This window comes from Taudactylus pleione, unplaced genomic scaffold, assembly GCF_031769625.1.
Source record: "Taudactylus pleione unplaced genomic scaffold, aTauple2 ptg000081l, whole genome shotgun sequence".
In the NCBI taxonomy this organism is placed as follows: domain Eukaryota; kingdom Metazoa; phylum Chordata; class Amphibia; order Anura; family Myobatrachidae; genus Taudactylus; species Taudactylus pleione.
In genome coordinates this window covers 506120-528126 of record NW_028284483.1, presented here as the reverse complement: position 1 = coordinate 528126, position 22007 = coordinate 506120, and the positions used below count along the sequence as shown (strand labels likewise).

The following is a 22007-nucleotide window of genomic DNA, read 5'->3' as shown; positions in this document are numbered from 1 at the left end:
CTAGAACAGCACAAATCACATTTTTTTTTTTTTTTTTTTAATTAAACCCCTGTCCCTTACAGTAATATACACTAATTTCTACTTGTCCGGCTAACACCACTCACGGAGACTGAAAAGACAGTCGTCTATAATTATAAAATGAAGAGTATGTGTGTTCCGGACAGAGAAGCATTGTGGTTCCATTCATAGTTATCTGGAGAAATACGGAATATACATTTATTTGTCATAGGGTAAATCTATTTCTCATAGTCCACTGGGGAACAAAGGAATCTAAACATTGGGGTACACAGTGTAGAGCAGGGAGCATGGGCACTTTCTTACATCCTGGTGGCTGCCTGGGATACTTCAGTTTTGGCTAAAGAGGCTCCACAGGACAGACCAGAGGGCTTATGTGATAAGGTAGGAGCTTGTGCCGCTGCGGGAATACATGCAAGTGTTCCCGTATTTTTCCACTTAACTGATTTCTTCGGGGTCCATAGGGATCCACAGGGATACCATGGGGATATTATGGTTGGAAGACCAGGCACCAAACAGTCAAAGCTTCTGGTCCCAGAATGCCCCTGGTCCTTCCCCATATATACCCCGACCCTAGCCATAGGACTTCAGTTATTCGTTTGGTGTGGCAGGATCAAGACGCACCTTTGTAACAGGAGGTCTGCTTAGAGCAGTCCTAAGCTTTTATTTAATATTTTATGTTTTTCTGAGATGACAGTACCAAGCGTCTGAATTAAGATGCACGTACTGCGGTTCCATCTACCTCCGCCGGGCCGCAACATGAGTAATTGTGGTGGTGTTTTTGGCGGGTCGCGGCTGAGCTTAGCAGCAATACTGCAACCTGGACTGCACAAGATGTTCGGAGATGTCAGTTAAGGCGATTCCTCGCTAATGAGGAATTGCGCGCTGCAGTCCTTGCTTTTGGTGTTAGAGACACACCAGAAGCCGCTGCTGTCAGGGCCCGGGATTGTCTGCGACCTCATTACACCAGCCGGGGCCTTATTGTCTGACGCCGGGGATCGGCAGCAGACGCTATCTACTGCCACAAGGCCAGCGTATCCAGCTGGTTAACGCAGCTTAGGGGAGGTAGGTGCACCCATGGCAGCTCCGACCCAGACGCAGTCCCTACGAAGGGTTTTGTGCGTCTGGGTTGCTCCACCTACCCTCCACGTGAATGAGACACTCACGATCCATGCTCAATGCACCCTGTAGCTATTGGTCTCAGGAGGGTCTGGGTCAGTCTCGATGTATGTCTCTCCCATGGTTAAGGTATAAGGTGCTCTATGTCTTACCATTCATTGGCGATGCTGTATTTGATTTAGAGCCGATTGTAATTATATTACATATTCATTGTATGTGACTGACACTGCTGATTAACACTGTCTTTTATTTCTAAATCTGTCAATTGTAACTATCACTGTTTTCTCTCCATCCTCTTGGGGTGGAGGTTTCTTTCTGAGTACTTCACATTCATTAAGATTTTGTGAAGGCTGTCACATAACATTGCATTTATTGCCTTTACTTTGAACATGTCAAAAGATAAAGGGAAACAGAAACAGGAGAGGGGGTGGGGGGGCAGCCTGTGCTGGTTCCATGTAAGTCATGCACGGCTTATGTGTTCTCTCAGGAGGTAAAAGATGGTTTGTGTGTTGTCTGTTATAAAGAGCCACCTCATCAGTCCAGTTTACCTGTCTCTGCAAGAGCCATCTTGGGTTGCCTCTTTTTCCCAGGTTATGATGAAGGTTGTGGATCGTATGGCTGCTCCCATGATCCTCCTTGGATGGGGTGTCCACAGTATGCCATGTTTGCACCTCCTATGCCTCCTTCATGGAAGGATGTTTATGGCCATTCTAGTCAGAGTATGGCACCATCTAATGTTGATAACAGATCGGTAGTGACCAAAGCGCCTAAGCGCAAGTTATCTTTCTATCAGTCTGCCCAACATATGAATTCAGACACATCAACAGGGGGATCAGATGATGCACAGGGCTCCTCTCCAGGGTCATCCGTCCATGGTGGATGTTCCTTCTTTAGTGAGGGCGGTTAGATCAGTCCTAGATATTCAGGATGGGAGGTACCTCCTACTGTGGATGCTCATATAACACATTTAATCAGAAATGCTACATTGCCTATTCCATCAGCATCTTCACTGAAGGATTCCACAGATAAAAAGACTGAAGCCCGTCTTAAAGCAATATTTTCGTCATCTGGAGTGGTTGCTCGTCCAGCTATGGCTGGAGCCTGGGTAGCCAAAGCTGTTGAAGAATGGATAGGGATATTGGCAGATTCACTACCAAGTGCTACCAGAGAACAGATGATGAATATCTCCTACATACGGGAAGCAGCTTCCTATCTGGGAGGGGCTGCAGTGAATGCTGGAATTTTAGCTTTTAGGGTATCCGCAGCATCAATAGTGGCATGCAGGGCCCATTGGTTAAGATCTTGGAAAGCTGATACGGGATCAAAGAGGGCCTTGGAAGTCTTACCTTTCTATAGAAAGGTACTTTTTGGAGCAGAATTGGATAATATAATCACTACTCTGGCGGCTTCAAAATCTGCAGGTCTGCCATCTAAGTAAAATACTAAATCTAGGCAGTTTTCCTTTTAGTGTTTCCGTCCTCAGGGACGAGCAAAAGAACAGTGTTCCTCTAGGCCAACTAGATTTCACAAGTCTAAGCGACAAACTAAGAGGTCTGGCCCGGCAAGACGTCCAGCTTCTAAACTGGACAACAAGCCCTCGGCCTGATGGATCAGGCCTTCTCCTGGGGGACCCCGGGGTGGGAGGCTGACTTCTTCAGTTTTCGAATTGTTGACGTCAAGCAACAACAGATGCCTGGGTCTGCGACGTGGTCTCTCAGGATCACTCACTCACTTTCAGGAGACATCCCCATCAGAAGTTTTTTTGCAGATCCTCCATCAGATGTGGACAAGGCTTTAGCTTTTCAGGGAGTCATTCACTCCCTGCTAAAGGCAGGGGTAATAGTCCCAGTTCCTGTGTCTCAACAAGGAAGGGCTTATTATTCCAATCTTTTTCTGATTCAGAAACCGAATGGGGCTTATCGCCCTATACTAAATCTAAAAACCCTCAACAGGATTATCCATGTACCCAAGTTGGAAACTCTTCAGTCAATTATTTTGGCAATGGAGCCAGGGGGATTACATGGTTTCCTTGGACATTCAGGATGCATATCTGCATGTTCCTATTATACCAGTCCACCAACAAATTTTACGGTTTGCTGTCCTTCAGCAACATTACCAATTTCAGGCTCTACCCTTTGGCCAATCTACGGCTCCCCGGGTATTTACCAAAATAATGCCAGTCATGAAGGCCTTTCTCAGGCATCAGGGAGCCAGAATTCTGCCATATCTGGACGACCTTCTGATATTGGCGCAGACTCCGGTTATGTTACAAAACCATCTTCAAATGACCATAGCCTGCCTACAAAGGCATGGCTGGATAATCAATTGGAAGAAATTATCTGGGAGTGTTTCTGGATTCTTGGGGTGTTTCTGCCAGAGGACAAGATTGAGGATCTATCATTGCGAATACGCAAGCGAATGGTATCCATTCTATTAGCAATGCAGATCCTGGTATTAATGGTATCCACCTTCAACATGGTGGGTTATACTCAGTTCCATTCCAGGTCTCTACAAAGATTGATTCTCTCCAGGTGGAACGGACAGCATCATTTATTATGGTCTCAGAGTATCCTTCTCACTCCAGAGGTTCATCACTCCATCCTGTGGTGGCTGAGAAAGAATCATCTAAACAAAAGGCGCCCGTTCTGGATTCCAAATTGGGTGTTTCTCACCTCCGACGCCAGCCTTCGCGGATGGGGGGACAATGACAGGTCGTCACACCTTTCAGGGAAGATGGACAATTCAAGAAAGTCATCTGCCAATAAACATTCTGGAACTGTGAGCAGTATACAAAGCACTTATCAGGGCACAGGACCTGCTCCAGGGCAGTCCAGTCCAGTTCCAGTCTGACAATGCAACTACAATGGCCTACCTCAATCATCAGGGAGGCACAAGTTATGCAACCATGAAAGAATGACAAAGGTTCTGATTTGGGCAGAATGTCACCTTCCGGCCATCTCGGCAATATTCATACCGGAAGTACTCTATTGGGAAGCAGACTTCCTAAGTCAGTAGGGCATACATGCCGGAGAGTGGTCTCTCCATCTGGGAGTGTTTCAGCTCCTTGTAAACAAATGGGGTCTACCAGAGATAGATCTCATGGTGTCACACCTCAACCACAAGGTCCCCAGGTGCGGGTCCAGGTCCAGAGACCCATCAGCAGCCTTTGTGCACACACAGGCAGTAAGATGTGACTTCAAGCTGGCGTATCTCTTTCCTCCGATTTCTCTACTTCCAAGAGTTCTCAAAAAATTTAAGCAGGAAGGAGGAACAGTAATACTGGTGGCTCCGGCTTGGCCCAGGCGTCATTGGTTCACCGATATACAGAATCTGTCCATAGACAGTCCATATCCTCTTCCTCTATGGCAGGATCTGCTAATGCAGGGTCCCTGCCAACATCCGGACTTATCTCGTGTAGCTTTAATGGCGTGGCTCTTGAATCTTCCATCTTAAGAGCAAAAAGTTTTTCCAGTTCTGTAATTCAGACAATGATTAGAGCACGGCAGCCTGCTTCTGCTCGCATCTAGTACAGAGTTTGGTATTCTTTTGGTCAATGGTGTTCCTATAGGAAGTATGATCATAAGATATTCAGGATTTCCAGGGTACTGGCTTCTCTTCAGACAGGTTTGGACCGTGGTCTCCACCTGGCCACTTTGAAAGTGCAGGTTTCTGAACTGTCAGTCTGGTTCCAGAAGAAGATTGCTTCATTACCAGATATTAGAATTTTTCTCCAAGGAGTTTTGAGAGTTCAGCCTCCTTTTGTTCCACCGGTAGCACCGTGGGATTTGTCTTTGGTTCTCAAGGGACTACAAACTTCCCCAATTGAACCTTTGGACTCTGTGGATTTGAAGTGGTTAACAGCAAAGACACCTTTTCTTCTTGCAATTTCATCTGCTCACAGAGTCTCTGATTTGGCAGCGCTCTCTTGTCGCTTCCCATTTTTGATTTTTCACCAGGATAAAGCTGTTTCGTACAAGGGAGGGTTACCTTCCTAAGGTAGTGTCCCGTTTTCATGTGAATGAAGAAATTGTTGTTTCAGCTTTTCAGGCTCCAGATCTTCTGTAGGTGAAGCCTCCCTGGATGTAGTTCGTGCTCTCCGTATCTACAGTGCATCTGGAAAGTATTTCACAACGCTTCACTTTTTCCACATTTTGTTATGTTCCAGCCTTTTTCCAAAATGGAATAAATTCATTTTTGTCCTCAAAATTGTACACACAATATCCCATAATGACAACGTGTAAAAAGTTTAGATGCCTATCTTAACTCCCTTGACGGGATTCCAGCGTTGGCTTTGAGATAACTACAGTCAGGTGCATAAATATTGGGACATTGACAGAATTTTCATATTTTGGACTCTATTCACCACCACAATGGCTTTGAAATGAAACAAACAAGATGTGCTTTAACTGCAGACTTTCAGATTTAATTTGAGGGTAATTACATCCAATCAGGTGAACGGTGTAGGAATTACAACGGTTTCTGTATGTGCCTACCACTTTTTAAGGGGCCAAAAGTAATGGGACAAACTAAACAATCCTAAATCATACTTTCACTTTTTAATACTTTGTTACAAATCCTTTGCAGGCAATTACTGCCTGAAGTCTGGAACGCTGGAAAGTCTGGAGTCCCAATATTTATGCACCTGACTGTAGTTGATAGGAGAGATATCGATATTTGGTAGTGAAGGGAGAAGATATCGGAGACGTCGCATCGGGGAAGAGGTACATCCACATTCAAGCGACAACAAAGAATCCGACAAGTGTTATGATCTGGGCATGTATGACAGCAGATGCTGTAGGCCGCCTTTATGTCATAGATGGCACACTGAATAGCAGAAAGTACATTGACACCATCCTACAACAAAAACCTCTACCTTCTATCAGGGATCTTTTCCCAGATAATGCCCCATTTTTTTCCCCATCAGGATTTTGCTCCCTGCGACACTGCATGGATACGCAAACAGTGGTTCATGGAGAATGACATGCAGGTGCTGGAATGGCCAGAAAACAGCCCAAACCTGAACCCCATAGAACATTTGTGGCTCCTTTTGAAAAAACTGGTACATCCGAGGTGTCCATCTGAATAAGAGACAATTAATCGAGGCTTTAATTGTCTCATGGCACCACATAATAAAGAAGGAAGAGCTCCAAACATTGGTATGCTCAATGCCACGTCTCTGTTCTGCTGTCTTGAAAAATAAAGGATACCCAACAAAATACTGATAGGACAGTAACATCATAAGTACACAGGGATTTTCACCCTAAAGGTGCCCATACACGATGCGATGCACCGTGAAGGGCGATTGCCAATCAGTCAGCAGACAGATCGTTCGGTCACCGCCGGCAATCGTGCGGTCCTCATGATATGCCGGATTCCCCCTCCTTCATCTGAATGGCATCGTACATCGCATCCCAGATCAGATGGTTCTGCAGGAAGATCTGGGGATGCGATGTACGACCCCGCAGGAGCGCGCAGCACGATATCAGGTACAATATTGTGCCCATACACGGCACGATATAGCACCTATATCGTGCCGATCCGACGGATCGGCACGTATATTGTGTCGTGTATGGGGGCCTTAAGTGTTTTCACTGCATAACTTCCCTTGTAATGCAAATATTTGACCCTTAGCATTTAGCATAAAATTTCCTTTCATTTGATATATGAATCATTGCACTGCATGAAGTGTATTGTTTTGATAAGCAGTCGAAGTTGAAAAACATTCATATTTCAAAAAGTGTCCGCAATTTTGGCCACCAGTGTAATTACAGAATAACCTGCTACACAGATCGTGTGACTGCAGTATGCTCACTCTGTGACATCATAATTGAATTACAGACTAACCTGCTACATAGACCATGTGACTGCACTGTGCTCACTGTGTGACATCACCCAATCATAGACTTACCAATTACATAGACTCTGTGACTGCACTATGACTCACCTGACTGCACTATGACTCACCTGTTTTCACACCTTGTATGTAGCAGGTTAGTATGTGAATGGATGATGATGTCACAGTGTCAGTGCAGTTACACAGTGTTTGTAGCTAGTATGTGATTTGATTGTGACAGAATCGGTATGTAATGCCGGCGACTGTTTAGACGCCGGATCAAATACAGACAGTGGAAGCCAGACGGGTTGGAATCCCGACAGCATCAAGTAAGTAGTCTAACCCTGCCCTCTCACCCCCCTAACCCTCCCTTAGGGGTGCCTAAGCCTAACCTCCCTCCGTTAGTCCCTAACCTCCCCCCATGAGTACCTAAACCTAACCCCCCCCTCTCTGCACCTTAAACCTAACCCTCCCAGGGAGGGGTGCCCAACCTTAACCCCCCCCCTAGTGGTGCCTAACCCTAACCCCCCCTTTCCCTACTCTGACCCTCCCGGGGGGGTGCCTAACCCTAAGTCCTCCCGGGGGTCCCTAACGCTAAGTCTCCCCCCCTGTGGCTACACGCTAATACACCCGGCTTACCCTTGTTCGGTAAGCCGGGTGTCGGGATTTAGTAGTGGGGATAATGATAGGCATCGAGATTTCGACGCCCATCTTTAGTCCCATGTCGGGATGTGGCCGTCGGGATATCGGCGGGCGCCCGCCGGTATCCTAACTACATCTCGATTGTGATGTATGTAGCAGGTTAGTATGTGAATGGATGATAATATCCCAGTGTTAGAGCAGTCACACAGTGTATGTAGCAGGATAGTATGTGATTGGATTGTGATGTCACAGTGTTAGTGCAGTCACACAGTGTATGTAGCAGGTTAGTATAGGTTGAGTCTCCCATATCCAAAATGCTTGGGACCAGGGGTATTTTGGATAACGGAATATTTTGGAATATTTGCATATCATAATGAAATATCTTGGGAATGGGTCCCAAATATGCACACAGAATGCATTTATGTGTTATATACAGCTTATACACACAAAACGGGTGGTTCAATAAGCGCTGTCTTCCAAGACCATACGAAAGACCTTCTTGATTGGGACTGTCACTCTAAGATAAAAAGAAAATACACAGCGAATTCTGCTAATCTTGTAAAATATTTCTGTTGATATGGAGTCTTGATTCCACGACTCACCTCCTTAATAAACAATGCGTTCCTATCAAGGTATCTTTGTGTTCAGAATTTTCTCATACACTATATTAAGGTTTGTTCATGCATCAATCAAGAAGGACTTTCGTATGGTCTTGGAAGACAGCGCTTATTGAACCACCCGTTTTGTTTTTATTTCAAGGTTTGGAGTTGTGGTGCACTCTGGGTGTGTGACTGAGCTGCAGTCTGGAGGGCGCAGGTTGCCTCTACAACATTGTATTTAGCTTATACACACAGCCTGCAGGTCATTTTATACAATATTTTCAATAATTTTGTTGCTCAAGCTAAGTTTGTGTACAGAAATTAAATTAATTTATGTTTCGTATATACCTTATATACACAGCCTGAAGGTAATTCTATACAATATTTTTAATAATTTGTGCCTTAGACAAAGTGTGTGTACATTGAACCATCAAAAATCAAAAGGTTTCATTATCTCAGTCATGCCAAAATAATTCTGTAATTCTGTGGATATGGGAGACTCAACCTTTATGTGAATGGCTGATAATGTCAGTGTGTTAGTGCAGTCACACAGTGTATGTAGCAGGTTAGTATGTGATTGGATTGTGATGTCACAATGTTACTGCAGTCACACAGTGTATGTAGTGGGTTAGTATATGATTGGATTGTGATGTCACAGTGTCAGTGCAGTCACACAGTGTAGCAGGTTATTATGTAAATGGATTGTGATATCACAGTGTTAGTGCAGTCACAGTGTATGCAACAGGTAAGTATGTGATTGGATTGTGATGCCACAGTGTCAGTGCACTCGCACAGTGTAGCAGGTTATTATGTGAATGGATTGTGATGTCACAGTGTCAGTGCAGTCACACAGTGTATGTAGCAGGTTATTATGTGAATGGATGATAATGTCACAGTGTCAGTGCAGTCACACAGTGTAGGTAGCAGGTTAGTACTAGGGGTGAGCGGGTTCGGATTTCTGAAATCCGAACCCCCCCGATCCGAGTCCGATCCGAATCAGGCTCGACTTTTCCCGCCTGACTCGGATCTGAAATCGAGGCAAAACGTCATCATCCCGCCTTCCGAGTCTCGCGGGTTTTGGATCCTATATAAGGTACCCACGTCGGCGCCATTTTCTCACTCGGCTGTGGACAGTGAAGAGGGAGGGTGGGAGTTAGGGCTGTGTAGTGTAGTGTAGTGTAGTGCTGCTGTTGTCCACTACTTCAAAGTCCATAGGGGCTGGCTGTGTTGTGCTGTGCTGCTGTTGTTAATAGGGGCTGTGTCCACTACTTCAAAGTCCATAGGGGCTGGCTGGACTGTGTTGTGCAGTCAGTTCTCCATAGGGGCTGTGTCCACTCCAAAGTCCTGTGCAGTGTCCCAGTCCTAAAGAGGTGCTGTAGTGTTGTCCAGGGGGTGCTCTGTCCATCAGGGGTGCTCCCCCCAAGTGCTAAAAAAATAATATATTTTCTGTGTTTGTGAATTGTGTGCGCAGTAGCCGCACGTGCATCAACAAAGTAGTGCCAAGCGTGCGCCTGTGTCATAAGTAAAGGGCCGGCTGGCTTGACCGTTAAAGGGTGCTGTAACCCCCGAAAGTACACTCCAGTCCAAACCAAAAAAAAATTATTTTCTGTGTTTGTGAATTGTGTGCGCAGTAGCCGCACGTGCATCAACAAAGTAGTGCCAAGCGTGCGCCTGTGTCATAAGTAAAGGGCCGGCTGGCTTGACCGTTAAGGGTGCTGTAACCCCCGAAAGTACACTCCAGTCCAAACCAAAAAAAAAAATTATTTTCTGTGTTTGTGAATTGTGTGCGCAGTAGCCGCACGTGCATCAACAAAGTAGTGCCAAGCGTGCGCCTGTGTCATAAGTAAAGGGCCGGCTGGCTTGACCGTTAAAGGGTGCTGTAACCCCCAAAGTACACTCCAGTCCAAACCAAAAAAAAAATTATTTTCTGTGTTTGTGAATTGTGTGCGCAGTAGCCGCATGTGCATCAACAAAGTAGTGCCAAGCGTGCGCCTGTGTCATAAGTAAAGGGCCAGCTGGCTTGACCGTTAAAGGGTGCTGTAACCCCTAAAGTACACTCCAGTCCAAACCAAAAAAAAATTTATTTTCTGTGTTTGAATTGTGTGCGCAGTAGCCGCACGTGCATCAACAAAGTAGTGCCAAGCGTGCGCCTGTGTCATAAGTAAAGGGCCAGCTGGCTTGACCGTTAAAGGGTGCTGTAACCCCCAAAGTACACTCCAGTCCAAACCAAAAAAAAAAATATTTTCTGTGTTTGTGAATTGTGTGCGCAGTAGCCGCACGTGCATCAACAAAGTAGTGCCAAGCGTGCGCCTGTGTCATAAGTAAAGGGCCGGCTAGCTTGACCGTTAAAGGGTTCTGTAACCCCCAAAGTACACTCCAAACCAAAAAAATATATATTTTCTGTGTTTGTGACTTGTGTGCACTGTGGCTGCACGTGCATCAACAAAGGAGCAGCGCCAAGCGTGCGCCTGTGTCCCATAAGTAAAGAGCCGGCTGGCTCATTTCTTAAAGGGTGGTGTAACCCACAAAGTGCACTACTCTCCAGCAAAAATAAAAAAATATTTTCTGTGTTTGTGTGCGCTTTAGCCGCACGTATATATATCAATATAACATAAATGGAGGACCAAACTTTCTCTGATAAAAATAAAATAGGGAAAGATCAAGAACCACTTCCTACTAGTGCTGTTGCTGCTGCTGGGAGTTGTTCATCATCCCAGAGAGGAAGTAGGAACATCACTACTTTTACTAAACAATTGACCCTCCAACAGTCCCTAGCGATGAGGATGAAGTACGACAGCAGTCATCCTGAAGCAAAACGTATAACTGAGGCCTTGACTGCTATGTTGGTGTTAGACGTGCGTCCGGTATCCGACATTAGTGCAGTGGGATTTAGACAATTGATGGAGGTAGTGTGTCCTCGGTTCCAAATCCCGTCTAGATTCCACCTGCATCCTCAAAGCAGCAGCGACAAGCGTGCGTCTGTCTGTTAAAGGGTGGTGACACCCTCAAAGTGTGCTACACAAACAATTAAAATATTGTTCTTTTTTTTTCTGTCTTTGTGAAATGTGTGGGCTGTAGCCGCACCTGCATCCTTAAAGCAGCAGCGACAAGCGTGCGTCTGTCTGTTAAAGGGTGGTGACACCCTCAAAGTGTGCTACACAAACAATTAAAATATTGTTCTTTTTTTTTTCTGTCTTTGTGAATTGTGTGGGCTGTAGCCGCACTTGCATCCTCAAAGCAGCAGCGACAAGCGTGCGTCTGTCTGTTAAAGGGTGGTGTAACTCACGAAGTGCTCCAAAAAATAAAAAACTATTTTTTTAATGTCTTTGTGAATTGTGTGGGCTGTAGCCGCACCTGCATCCTTAAAGCAGCAGCGACAAGCGTGCGTCTGTCTGTTAAAGGGTGGTGACACCCTCAAAGTGTGCTACACAAACAATTAAAATATTGTTCTTTTTTTTTCGGTCTTTGTGAAATGTGTGGGCTGTAGCCGCACCTGCATCCTTAAAGCAGCAGCGACAAGCGTGCGTCTGTCTGTTAAAGGGTGGTGACACCCTCAAAGTGTGCTACACAAAGAATAAAAATATTCTTCTTCTTTTTTCTGTCTTTGTGAATTGTGTGGGCTGTAGCCGCACTTGCATCCTCAAAGCAGCAGCGACAAGCGTGCGTCTGTCTGTTAGAGGGTGGTGTAACCCTCAAAGTGTGCTCCACAAACAATAAAAATATTCTTTTTTTTTTTCTGTCTTTGTGAATTGTGTGGGCTGTAGCCGCACTTGAATCCTCAAAGCAGCAGCGACAAGCGTGCGTCTGTCTGTTAAAGGATTACATCGGTGACAGCATCCAAGTAGGCATGTCAGACAGTCCGTACCTGTACTGGCAGGAAAAAGAAGCAATTTGGAGGTCCCTGTACAAACTGGCTCTATTTTACCTGAGTTGCCCCCCCTCCAGTGTGTACTCCGAAAGAGTGTTTAGTGCAGCCGGGAACCTTGTTAGCGAAAGGCGTAGGAGGTTGCTTCCACAAAATGTGGAGAAGATGATGTTCATAAAATGAATGATCAACTCTTCCAGGGAGACCAGCCTCCAGAACGTACAGAGGGACCTGTGGTTCCAGCAGGGACGAATTAATACTCTGTGAGGATGAGGATGTACATAACACTGAAGAGGGTGAGGAATCTGTGGATGAGGAGGATGAGGACGACTTCTTGCCTCCGTAGAGCCAGTTTGTGCAGGGACAGATTAATTGCCAGCTTGTTTTGTGGGGGCCCAAACGAACCAATCATTTCAGCCACAGTTGTGTGGCAGACCCTGGCGCTGAAATGATTGGTTTGTTAAAGTGTGCATGTCCTGTTTATACAACATAAGGGTGGGTGGGAGGGCCCAAGGACAATTCCATCTTGCACCTCTTTTTTTTCTTTGCATTATGTACAGTTTGGGGCCTAGTTTTTCAATGCCATCCGGTCTGCCACTGCAGTTTCACGCCTAGATGGGTCACGTGTTTGTGCCGCCCACTCGTGTCGCTTAGCATAGTCATCCAGCTACCTCGGTGCAACCTTTTGGACATAAAAACACTATTGTGAGGTGTGAGGTATTCAGAATAGACTGGAAATGAGTGGAAATTAAGGTTATTGAGGTTAATAATAGCATAGGAGCAGAAAAACCAACAAATTCTGTGATTTTAGCTGTTTTTATGCTTTTTTTCAAAAAAATACAGATCCAAAACACAAAACCCAGAACCCAAAACACGGAAGGGTGGTTTTGGCAAAACCAATCCAGATCCAAAACACGAAGAAAGATCCAGATCCAAAACCAAAACACAAAACACGAAAAGTGGCCGGTGCACACCCCTAGTTAGTACTTGATTGGATTGTGATGTCACAGTGTTAGTGCAGTCACACAGTGTATATAGCAGGTTAGTATGTGAATGGATGATAATGTCACAGTGTCAGTGCAGTCACACAGTTTATGTAGCAGGTTATTATGTGAATGGATGATAATGTCACAGTGTCAATGCAGTCACACAGTTTATGTAGCAGGTTATTATGTGAATGGATGATAATGTCACAGTGTCAGTGCAGTCACACAGTGCATGTAGCAGGTTATTATGTGAATGGATTGTGATGTCAGTGTGTTAGTGCAGTCACACAGTGTAGGTAGCAGGTCAGTATGTGATTGGATTGTGATGTCACAGTGTTAGTGCAGTCACACAGCTTATGTAGCAGGTTATTATGTGAATGGATTGTGATGTCACAGTGTTAGTGCAGTCACACAGTGTATGTAGCAGGTTATTATGTGAATGGATTGTGATGTCACAGTGTTAGTGCAGTCACACAGTGTATGTAGCAGGTTATTATGTGAATGGATTGTGATGTCACAGTGTTAGTGCAGTCACACAGTGTATGCAGCAGGTTATTATGTGAATGGATGATAATGTCAGTGTCAGTGTAGTCACACAGTGTGTGTAGCAGGTTAGTATGTGAATGGATGATAATGTCAGTGTGTTAGTGCAGTCACACAGTGTATGTAGCAGGTTAGTATGTGAATGGATTGTGATGTCATAGTGTTAGTGCAGTCACACAGTGTATGCAGCAGGTTATTATGTGAATGGATGATAATGTCAGTGGGTTAGTGCAGTCACACAGTGTATGTAGCAGGTTAGTATGTGAATGGATTGTGATGTCACAGTGTTAGTGCAGTCACACAGTGTAGGTAGCAGGTTAGTACTTGATTGGATTGTGATGTCACAGTGTTAGTGCAGTCACACAGTTTATGTAGCAGGTTATTATGTGAATGGATGATAATGTCACAGTGTCAGTGCAGTCACACAGTGCATGTAGCAGGTTATTATGTGAATGGATTGTGATGTCACAGTGTTAGTGCAGTCACACAGTGTAGGTAGCAGATTAGTACTTGATTGGATTGTGATGTCACAGTGTTAGTGCAGTCACACAGTTTATGTAGCAGGTTATTATGTGAATGGATGATAATGTCACAGTGTCAGTGCAGTCACACAGTGCATGTAGCAGGTTATTATGTGAATGGATTGTGATGTCACAGTGTTAGTGCAGTCACACAGTGTAGGTAGCAGGTTAGTACTTGAGTGGATTGTGATGTCACAGTGTTAGTGCAGTCACACAGTGTATGTAGCAAGTTAGTATGTGAATGGATGATAATGTCACAGTGTTAGTGCAGTCATACAGTATGTAGCAGGTTATTATGTGAATGGATTGTGATGTCACAGTGTTAGTGCAGTCACACAGTGTATTTAGCAGGTTAGTATGTGAATGGATGATAATGTCACAGTGTTAGTGCAGTCACACAGTGTATGTAGCAGGTTATTATGTGAATGGATTGTGATGTCACAGTGTTAGTGCAGTCACACAGTGTATTTAGCAGGTTAGTATGTGAATGGATGATAATGTCACAGTGTTAGTGCAGTCATACAGTATGTAGCAGGTTATTATGTGAATGGATTGTGATGTCACAGTGTTAGTGCAGTCACACAGTGTATTTAGCAGGTTAGTATGTGAATGGATGATAATGTCACAGTGTTAGTGCAGTCACACAGTGTATGTAGCAGGTTATTATGTGAATGGATTGTGATGTCACAGTGTTAGTGCAGTCACACAGTGTATGCAGCAGGTTAGTATGTGAATGGATGATAATGTCACAGTGTTAGTGCAGTCACACAGTGTATGTAGCAGGTTATTATGTGAATGGATTGTGATGTCACAGTGTTAGTGCAGTCACACAGTGTATGTAGCAAGTTAGTATGTGAATGGATGATAATGTCACAGTGTTAGTGCAGTCACACAGTGTATGCAGCAGGTTATTATGTGAATGGATAATAATGTCACAGTGTCAGTGCAGTTTGACTCTTACATCCATCTTTAATATGTATTAACGTTACGGTCTCTGCATACATGTATCATTATCACCATTGACATAAAATTGTATGACAACAATAATTCCAGAGTTCTTGTTAAAAAAAAATTATAAGCTCACTTTTTTGACATATTGTTTTTAACATATTGGTATGGTTATGTTTAGTGAGGCTAGCAATGGTCATCGTCTGTGCAGGCAAATGTATTTTAGTACTCAATAAATTATTGAATTTGTCCCACATTTTATGCACATCTGCCGCCCATATATCCCGTACATGTGCAGTTTATATACATCAGAAAATGACATATCGCTTACGTGCTCCTTCACAGGATCACATCGCTGGCGGGGTAAGTTTTCCCTGCTCTGCCACGAACAATTAGGGATTGATACAATCTAGCGTATCAGCTGCCTGCTTGGCATGGCAATGCAGTGAAGCAGGAGCCAATATGATGGCACAATATATACTCTTAATACATCACCCCCAGAGTGAGAACAGTCCAGTCACGCAGTCTATGCATCAGGGTAACATGTGATTGGACTGTGATGTCAGAGTGGGAGCATATCTTTAATGGTCTAGTATATGTAAGCCTGCACCCGCTATAGCCTGCTTCCTGTTCTCAGCTGACCAGGATTGGACCCAGTGTGGTCTTCTGTTGCCGTAGCCCATCCACTAACATGTTTAGAGATGCTCTTCTGCATACCACTGTTTTAATGCACGGTTATTTAACCAAGCCATCTTCCTGGTGCCAGGTTGAACCAGCCTGGTCGTTCTCCTCTGACCTCTCTAAATAAAGAGTTGTTTTCACCTACAGAACTGACGCACACTGGATGGTACCTGTTTTGCGATCCCTGCTCTGGGAACTCTAGAGATGGTTGCGCGTGAAACTCTCTGGAGATCAGCAGTGTCTGATATACTCAAACCACCCCGTCTGGCACCAACATTCATTACGTGGTTAGAATCACTCAGATCAAATTTCATCCATATTCTGGTGTTTTGCCTGAACAACAACTGAACCTCTTGACCTTGTATGCATGCTTTTATGCATTGAGTTGCTGCCACATGATTGACTGATTAGATATTTTGTATTCACTGGCATGTGTACATAAAGATGTACCTAATAAAATGGCCACTGAGTATATATTACACAGTAGGGTACGGTTTATTAAATGAAAGAAAGTGCCCTCTCTCAAGGCAACATCCAACTACAAGGAGGAGGTAGATGAAAGAAAATGTATTTATATGTAAAGAGATCTATCCTGAAATAAAAGAAGAAGCAGAACGTCTCTCCCTGAACAACGAATCAAATAGGTTGTAGCTGTACATAGAGATGATCACTAGATGGCAGCACTTGTTCACCTTTTACAGAAGAAATCAAGTAACACAGATTAAATTATCCCTTGTAAAGGTGGGTACACATTAGACAATATTATGAACGATTTGCCCAATTCTGAAGGATCGGAATGACAAATCGTTTCAATTGTCAAGTGTGTACGAACTATGTGCGCTCCCGCGGTGTCGTCCCTCCAGGTCGCATCTTCAGGTCAGCCTTACATGCTAGCCAATCTGAAGATGTGACTGACGATGCCATGCATGTAGATGCGGATGGGGGTGAATGGCATATCGCGCGGTCGTTCACCAAATCGCGTGGTGTGTACGGATCGCACGATATTGTCCGTCACATCTGCCGTCGGCTGGGTACTCAGGTTGTCTAATGTGCACCCAGCGTAAGAGCGCTCATGTCAGCAAGCCGTACACTAATCATGCTGGGACCTTCATGCTTTGGGAGCTCCAGTCTGCACTAAAGTTAGACGCCCGGGTAAGAGCCGCGCTGCGATTATTAGAACAGTTTCTCCATAAAAGCTTAATACCGGGGAGGTCGCCCTATTTGTTAATATGATCAGAGCAAAAAAAGTTAATATAGAGCAAATTCACTTTCAAAACAGCTAGTTCACATATATGAGCATATTAGTAACAACATCGACGGAATCTTATACTTAATGTGACAGCTACTAGCAGGTCAGACTTAAAGCACCACTGCCCACAGATACTAGTGAGCCTCCTACCTGTGTTTCTGTCGCTTTAAATGTTCGTTTACAAGGAGTCTCACCTACAGTTCGTAGATCCCTATGTAGTTACACAGCGATGGTGCCTGCAGCTTTATTTATGTTCTCACCAGAAGAGATGATAGGTTAAATTAGGACTGTAAATTCTCTCACTCATCTTCCATTATGTACTATGTAAAATCGATTCCTCTGAGACACTGGTACACAATGGGTTAAGTGAGGAGGTTGAGGTGTAGCCATAATATATATAACTCAATTGAGGATAAACCCTTCCTCCCCTTCCAGCTGAGTACACACTGACCGAATGAATTGATCGGCCAATGTATCTGCTGCCCGTCGGGCAGTGTGTACCCGCGATATGTCGGTGAACGTCGGCATTCACCGACATATCGCATTGGCTGTGCTACACAACCGATGGACAGATATGTCTGCAGACATATCTGTCCATCGGCAGGTGCGTACGGGTGGTCGGCAGACCGCCCGTACACACACAGCGGCAGCCGCGAGAAGGGGGGCGGGACACGCGCCCTGGCTGCGGGGACCTGCGGGTAGACACAGATGATGGTTGTTCAGTGTGTACGAACAACCATCATCTGCAGATATATCTGTATAGTGTGTACCCACCATAACCTGGCCACCTCTACTGGCATTTCCATTATTTATCTAACAAAGCACACAAAGTAATAAACGGAATAAAAAATCCTGTTTCATCTTTACCCTATCTGGGGGACACAGGCTTGCTGGGAAGTCCCATAGTCAACCAAAGAAGGGGGTACACTCCACCAATTCCATGCATAACACTTTGCTCCCAGAAATGGCGTCCTTAAAGGCAAAAGTGTGGAAACTGTAAAAAGTTAGATGTACAAAGAGGACCAGATAGCCGCTCTGCACAACTGCTGACCCCCGCGGGGCACCTTGTTGACGCACTCTGGCTCGGCCGAAGACAGATAAAATTAGCATAAAAGTTTTAGGGGTCTATTTACTAAGCTGTGTTAGGAGACAGAGTGAAAAGTGATAAGAAAGTGATAAGGTGCCAACCAATCAGCTCCCAACTGCCATCTCACAGGCTGTGTTTGAAAAATGACAGTTGGGAACTGATTCGCTGGCACCTTATCACTTTTCACTCTGTCTCCTAACACTGCTTAGTAAATAGAGCCCTACAGTGTTAATGTTACACAATGCGTTTGGGTTTACATTACAGCCTGATTTATAGGCATATCGGCTGGTATCTGTACAGAGAAAAAGGTGCGAGTGGCTGTATAAACAGCAGCAGGACAGACACAGGACTCCGCCATCCCTGACGACGCTATGAAAGTGAATGAGTGAGAGAAGATTACACTTGCCTCTGGGAACATGTGGTTACAGGGACATATACCTTGAAGAGCAGCTTAGCTGAATCCAGGAAGTAATTGGCTTTCCGGTACAGCTCAATAGCGTCAAGCGTCTTGTTCTTCTCCAGCAAGTGGGAGGCGTACTTGGCGAGCAGTGATCCAATTTCTTTCATGTTGTGATTTTTGGCAAGTTCAACAGCTTTATTCCACTGTAAGAAAGAACACAGCTAGTTCAGGTCTGTGCCAGTAAGGTCTGATGTACCAGGAGTGGGAGTGATAGCTGCACAATATAACGGACACTACTAGTCTAACATAAGAAAAGTGACAATTCTGCATCCTAAGGGCAAATGAGAACAGGATAACTCCATGCTCTATAGGAGTAGGTCATAGATGTTTTACCATACAGAGTGATAGGTGGATATAGCATTCTCTCAGAAGGTTTAGCACTATGATAGTACACAGTGAGTTATATGGGATTTCAGCACTTGGCAGTAATATGCTCTGATTTCCACCTGTCACCCCTTGTGGCTGACAACAATACCAGCAGCTGTTCTTAGAATGCAGTTCAGGACAATTCACATTCATGTGACTTTCAGGTCACGCGTTCTACATTGCAGGAGGGTATGGTCCATGCAGTTTTGAACTTAGAAGCAGCGTTACAGTTTATGTTTATAAAGGGACTAGTTGAGCACCAGGGAATGGGATTGAAATACCAATGGCCGCCGGTTCAAATCCTGACAGTAGAAGGCCGACAGTAGGAGATCCCGACGCCCGGTGGTAAGTATCCTAACCCTCTCCTCCCCCCCCTAACTCTCCCTTAGGGGTGCCTAACCTTAACCTCCCCCCCTAGTGTCTAACTCTAACCTCTCCCCAGGGGTGCCTAAACCTAACCCTCCTGGGGGTGCCTAACCCTAACCTTGCCCTAGTGGCGCCTAATCCTAACCTACCCCGGGGGGGTGCCTAACCCAAAGTCCCCCCGGGGGTCCCTAAACATAACCCCCCATCCCCGGGTGTTATACTTACCCGGCACACGATGATCGGGATGGCGGGGGACTGTCTTCCAGTTTAGGGATTAACAGGGGCAGATTGGGCCACCGGGACTGCGGGAACATTCCCGCTGGGCCGGTCCCATGTCACCCGCTGCCGGGCGGGCAGCCGGCTCCCATAGCCTGCTGACCCGGGCCGGCTGACATTGGCTGGGTGGTGCGCTTCTGGGAGCTGCGTTCCGCTGCGGAACGCCAACCGGAAGCTATCTGCTGCAGCTGCCGGCGCCCGCAATTGTACACAGGGGGGACAGCGGCCGTGGATCTTGCAAGCTGCGGCCGCTGTGTCTGTACTCCATCTACCTGGTCTGAGGTCTCAGGTCTGTCTTTTTATCCTCCCGTCATTTTCTGCACACATCATGCAGGATGCCCCCCACAGCCTCCCAGACTACATACATCCTGGTGCTGTTTCGCTGGATGGGGTGGGAGCTGGGCAGGGGACAGTGCTGAGATGGAGTGAGCACAGTGCTGTTTATCTACGTTGCTGCTTAGGTAAGTGTTCTCACTTCATCTCAGCACTGTCCCCTGCCCAGCTCCCACCCCATCACAGCACTATCCCCACTCCAGCTCTCACCCCATCACAGCACTATCCCCACTCCAGCTCTCACCCCATCACAGCACCATCCCCACTCCAGCTCTCACCCCATCTCAGCACCGTCCCCACCCCAGCTCTCACCCCATAACAGCACTATCCCCACTCAAGCTCTCACCCCATCACAGCACTATCCCCACTCCAGCTGACACACCATCTCTGCACTGTTCACACCCCATCTGTCACCATATCCTGGCCCCAGGGACGTACACTACTCCAGACACACACTCCCCACCCTACCCTACCCAAAAACATACAGTAATTAGTCAGCCCAGGTACATATACTTCCCGCCCTGCCACCTACATCCCCCCTGCAGCCCCAGGGACAAACACTACCCACAACCCCCCACCCATCCCCAGACCCCATAGACCTAAACTAACCCCCGGCCTCAGTGACATAAATACCCAAACCCACCCCACGGTCCCCAATACATAAAGTACACCCCCCAGCCCAGGGATATACACTAACCATACTAAACCCCCCTGCATTTGGAACATACACTATACACTACCCACCCTACCTCCATTTCCTTCCCCAGCCTATGGGACATATACGACCTGCCCCCCTCAGCCCAAATTACCCACACTAGGCCCCGAGACATGCAGAATCTCAGCCCACATGCTGGCTACACTCGTTCCTCAGACACATTATTGTACTGAAGGATGGACACCATAGCATGTGCCTGCCTGGGGTGCTGCAGCTCCTCATTATTGGGTATCCTGCAGCTCCTGTGTTGGTGCTGTTGCCATCCTGAACACCGCTAAACATCTGAACACACATACGTACTGCAGACAGGTACGTTTTCTGTGGGGGGGGGGGGCTGGGACAATTCTGTATGTTTTATTTTGTTATTCTGTGAGTGCCAATGTGTTTTACTGTTTTCTGTAGGGGCCACTGTGTGTTTTAATGTTTTCTGTAGGGGCCAATGTATTTATCTGCTTTTGTGGGGGCCAAAGTGTTTTTTTTTTTCCTTGTGCAATGTTATTCATCTGCGCATGGTCGCAGTACAGATTCAGGCGCACGGACCAAATGGTGTAGTGTATTAGAAATGTGTTGGGCGTTCCTGGGCAATTTACAGGGAGTTGGCTAATCAGAAGCAGACGTAACAGAGTATGGGTGTGTTATAGGAGTGACGTGTCGATGAAAGTGGTTGTTTATAGAGATGCTGAATTGCTCACTTTGGAGATCATACTTAGACGGATGATCTGCATCTAGCATAGGGCTGGTGAATTTTTCAGTGGTGCAACTGATGGTGGCATTTAAAGACGCACAGAGCATTATTGCAGCTTCTGTAGACTCTGACAGTGGGTGTTTCGGTTCTTGCACCTTTGGACGCACAGATGTACAACAGGGAAGGGCATTTTAGCGGCATTTGCATAAAGTCACAGACACAACTGCAGCAAAAAATGCAAGGAAAGCCGCACCTGTGTCCAACTCTGAATCAGACCCTATGAGGAGGCATCCCGTCCACCTTGAAAGACCTCACCCCCTAAACAAACCCAGCCCCCATTAGGGCTGCTTCTGTAAATTTCTCGGGCTGGTTTTCCATCCCAGTCCACCCCTGGGGATTAAGATAGGCGTCGGTATTTCGACGCCTATCTTAAGTCCTGTGTCGGGATTTAGACCAGCAGCATTGCGTCCGCCGGTCTATTGACTACATCCCGAGCACCAGACCCATAGAGCAGACAGACACAGACACTAACATGAAACGTGGCTGATTCTGAGTTGGGGGCAAAGCGAAAAAAAAAAAAAGGTAACTTTGTATCTGGAACAAACCATGTTGCAATGCAAGGGGTAAAAGCACATGTATTATTTTTATATGCGGAGTAAATACTGGCTGCTTTTGCGTGTGGCCCACAAATGCTGGGCAGCTTTATTTCTACACTGCA

General features: G+C 45.8%; 1 protein-coding gene across 3 annotated transcripts in view; it reads right to left on the bottom strand.

Moving 5' to 3' along the window:
• WDR35 (WD repeat domain 35) overlaps window positions 1-22007 on the bottom strand; it is a 138366-nt gene that overhangs the window by 7603 nt on the left and 108756 nt on the right. For all 3 annotated transcript variants that reach the window (XM_088468143.1, XM_088468142.1, XM_088468141.1), the window contains exon 24: window positions 18527-18691. In XM_088468143.1, coding sequence (XP_088324269.1) covers window positions 18527-18691 — 165 coding nt within the window. The remainder of the gene's footprint in view (window positions 1-18526; window positions 18692-22007) is intronic.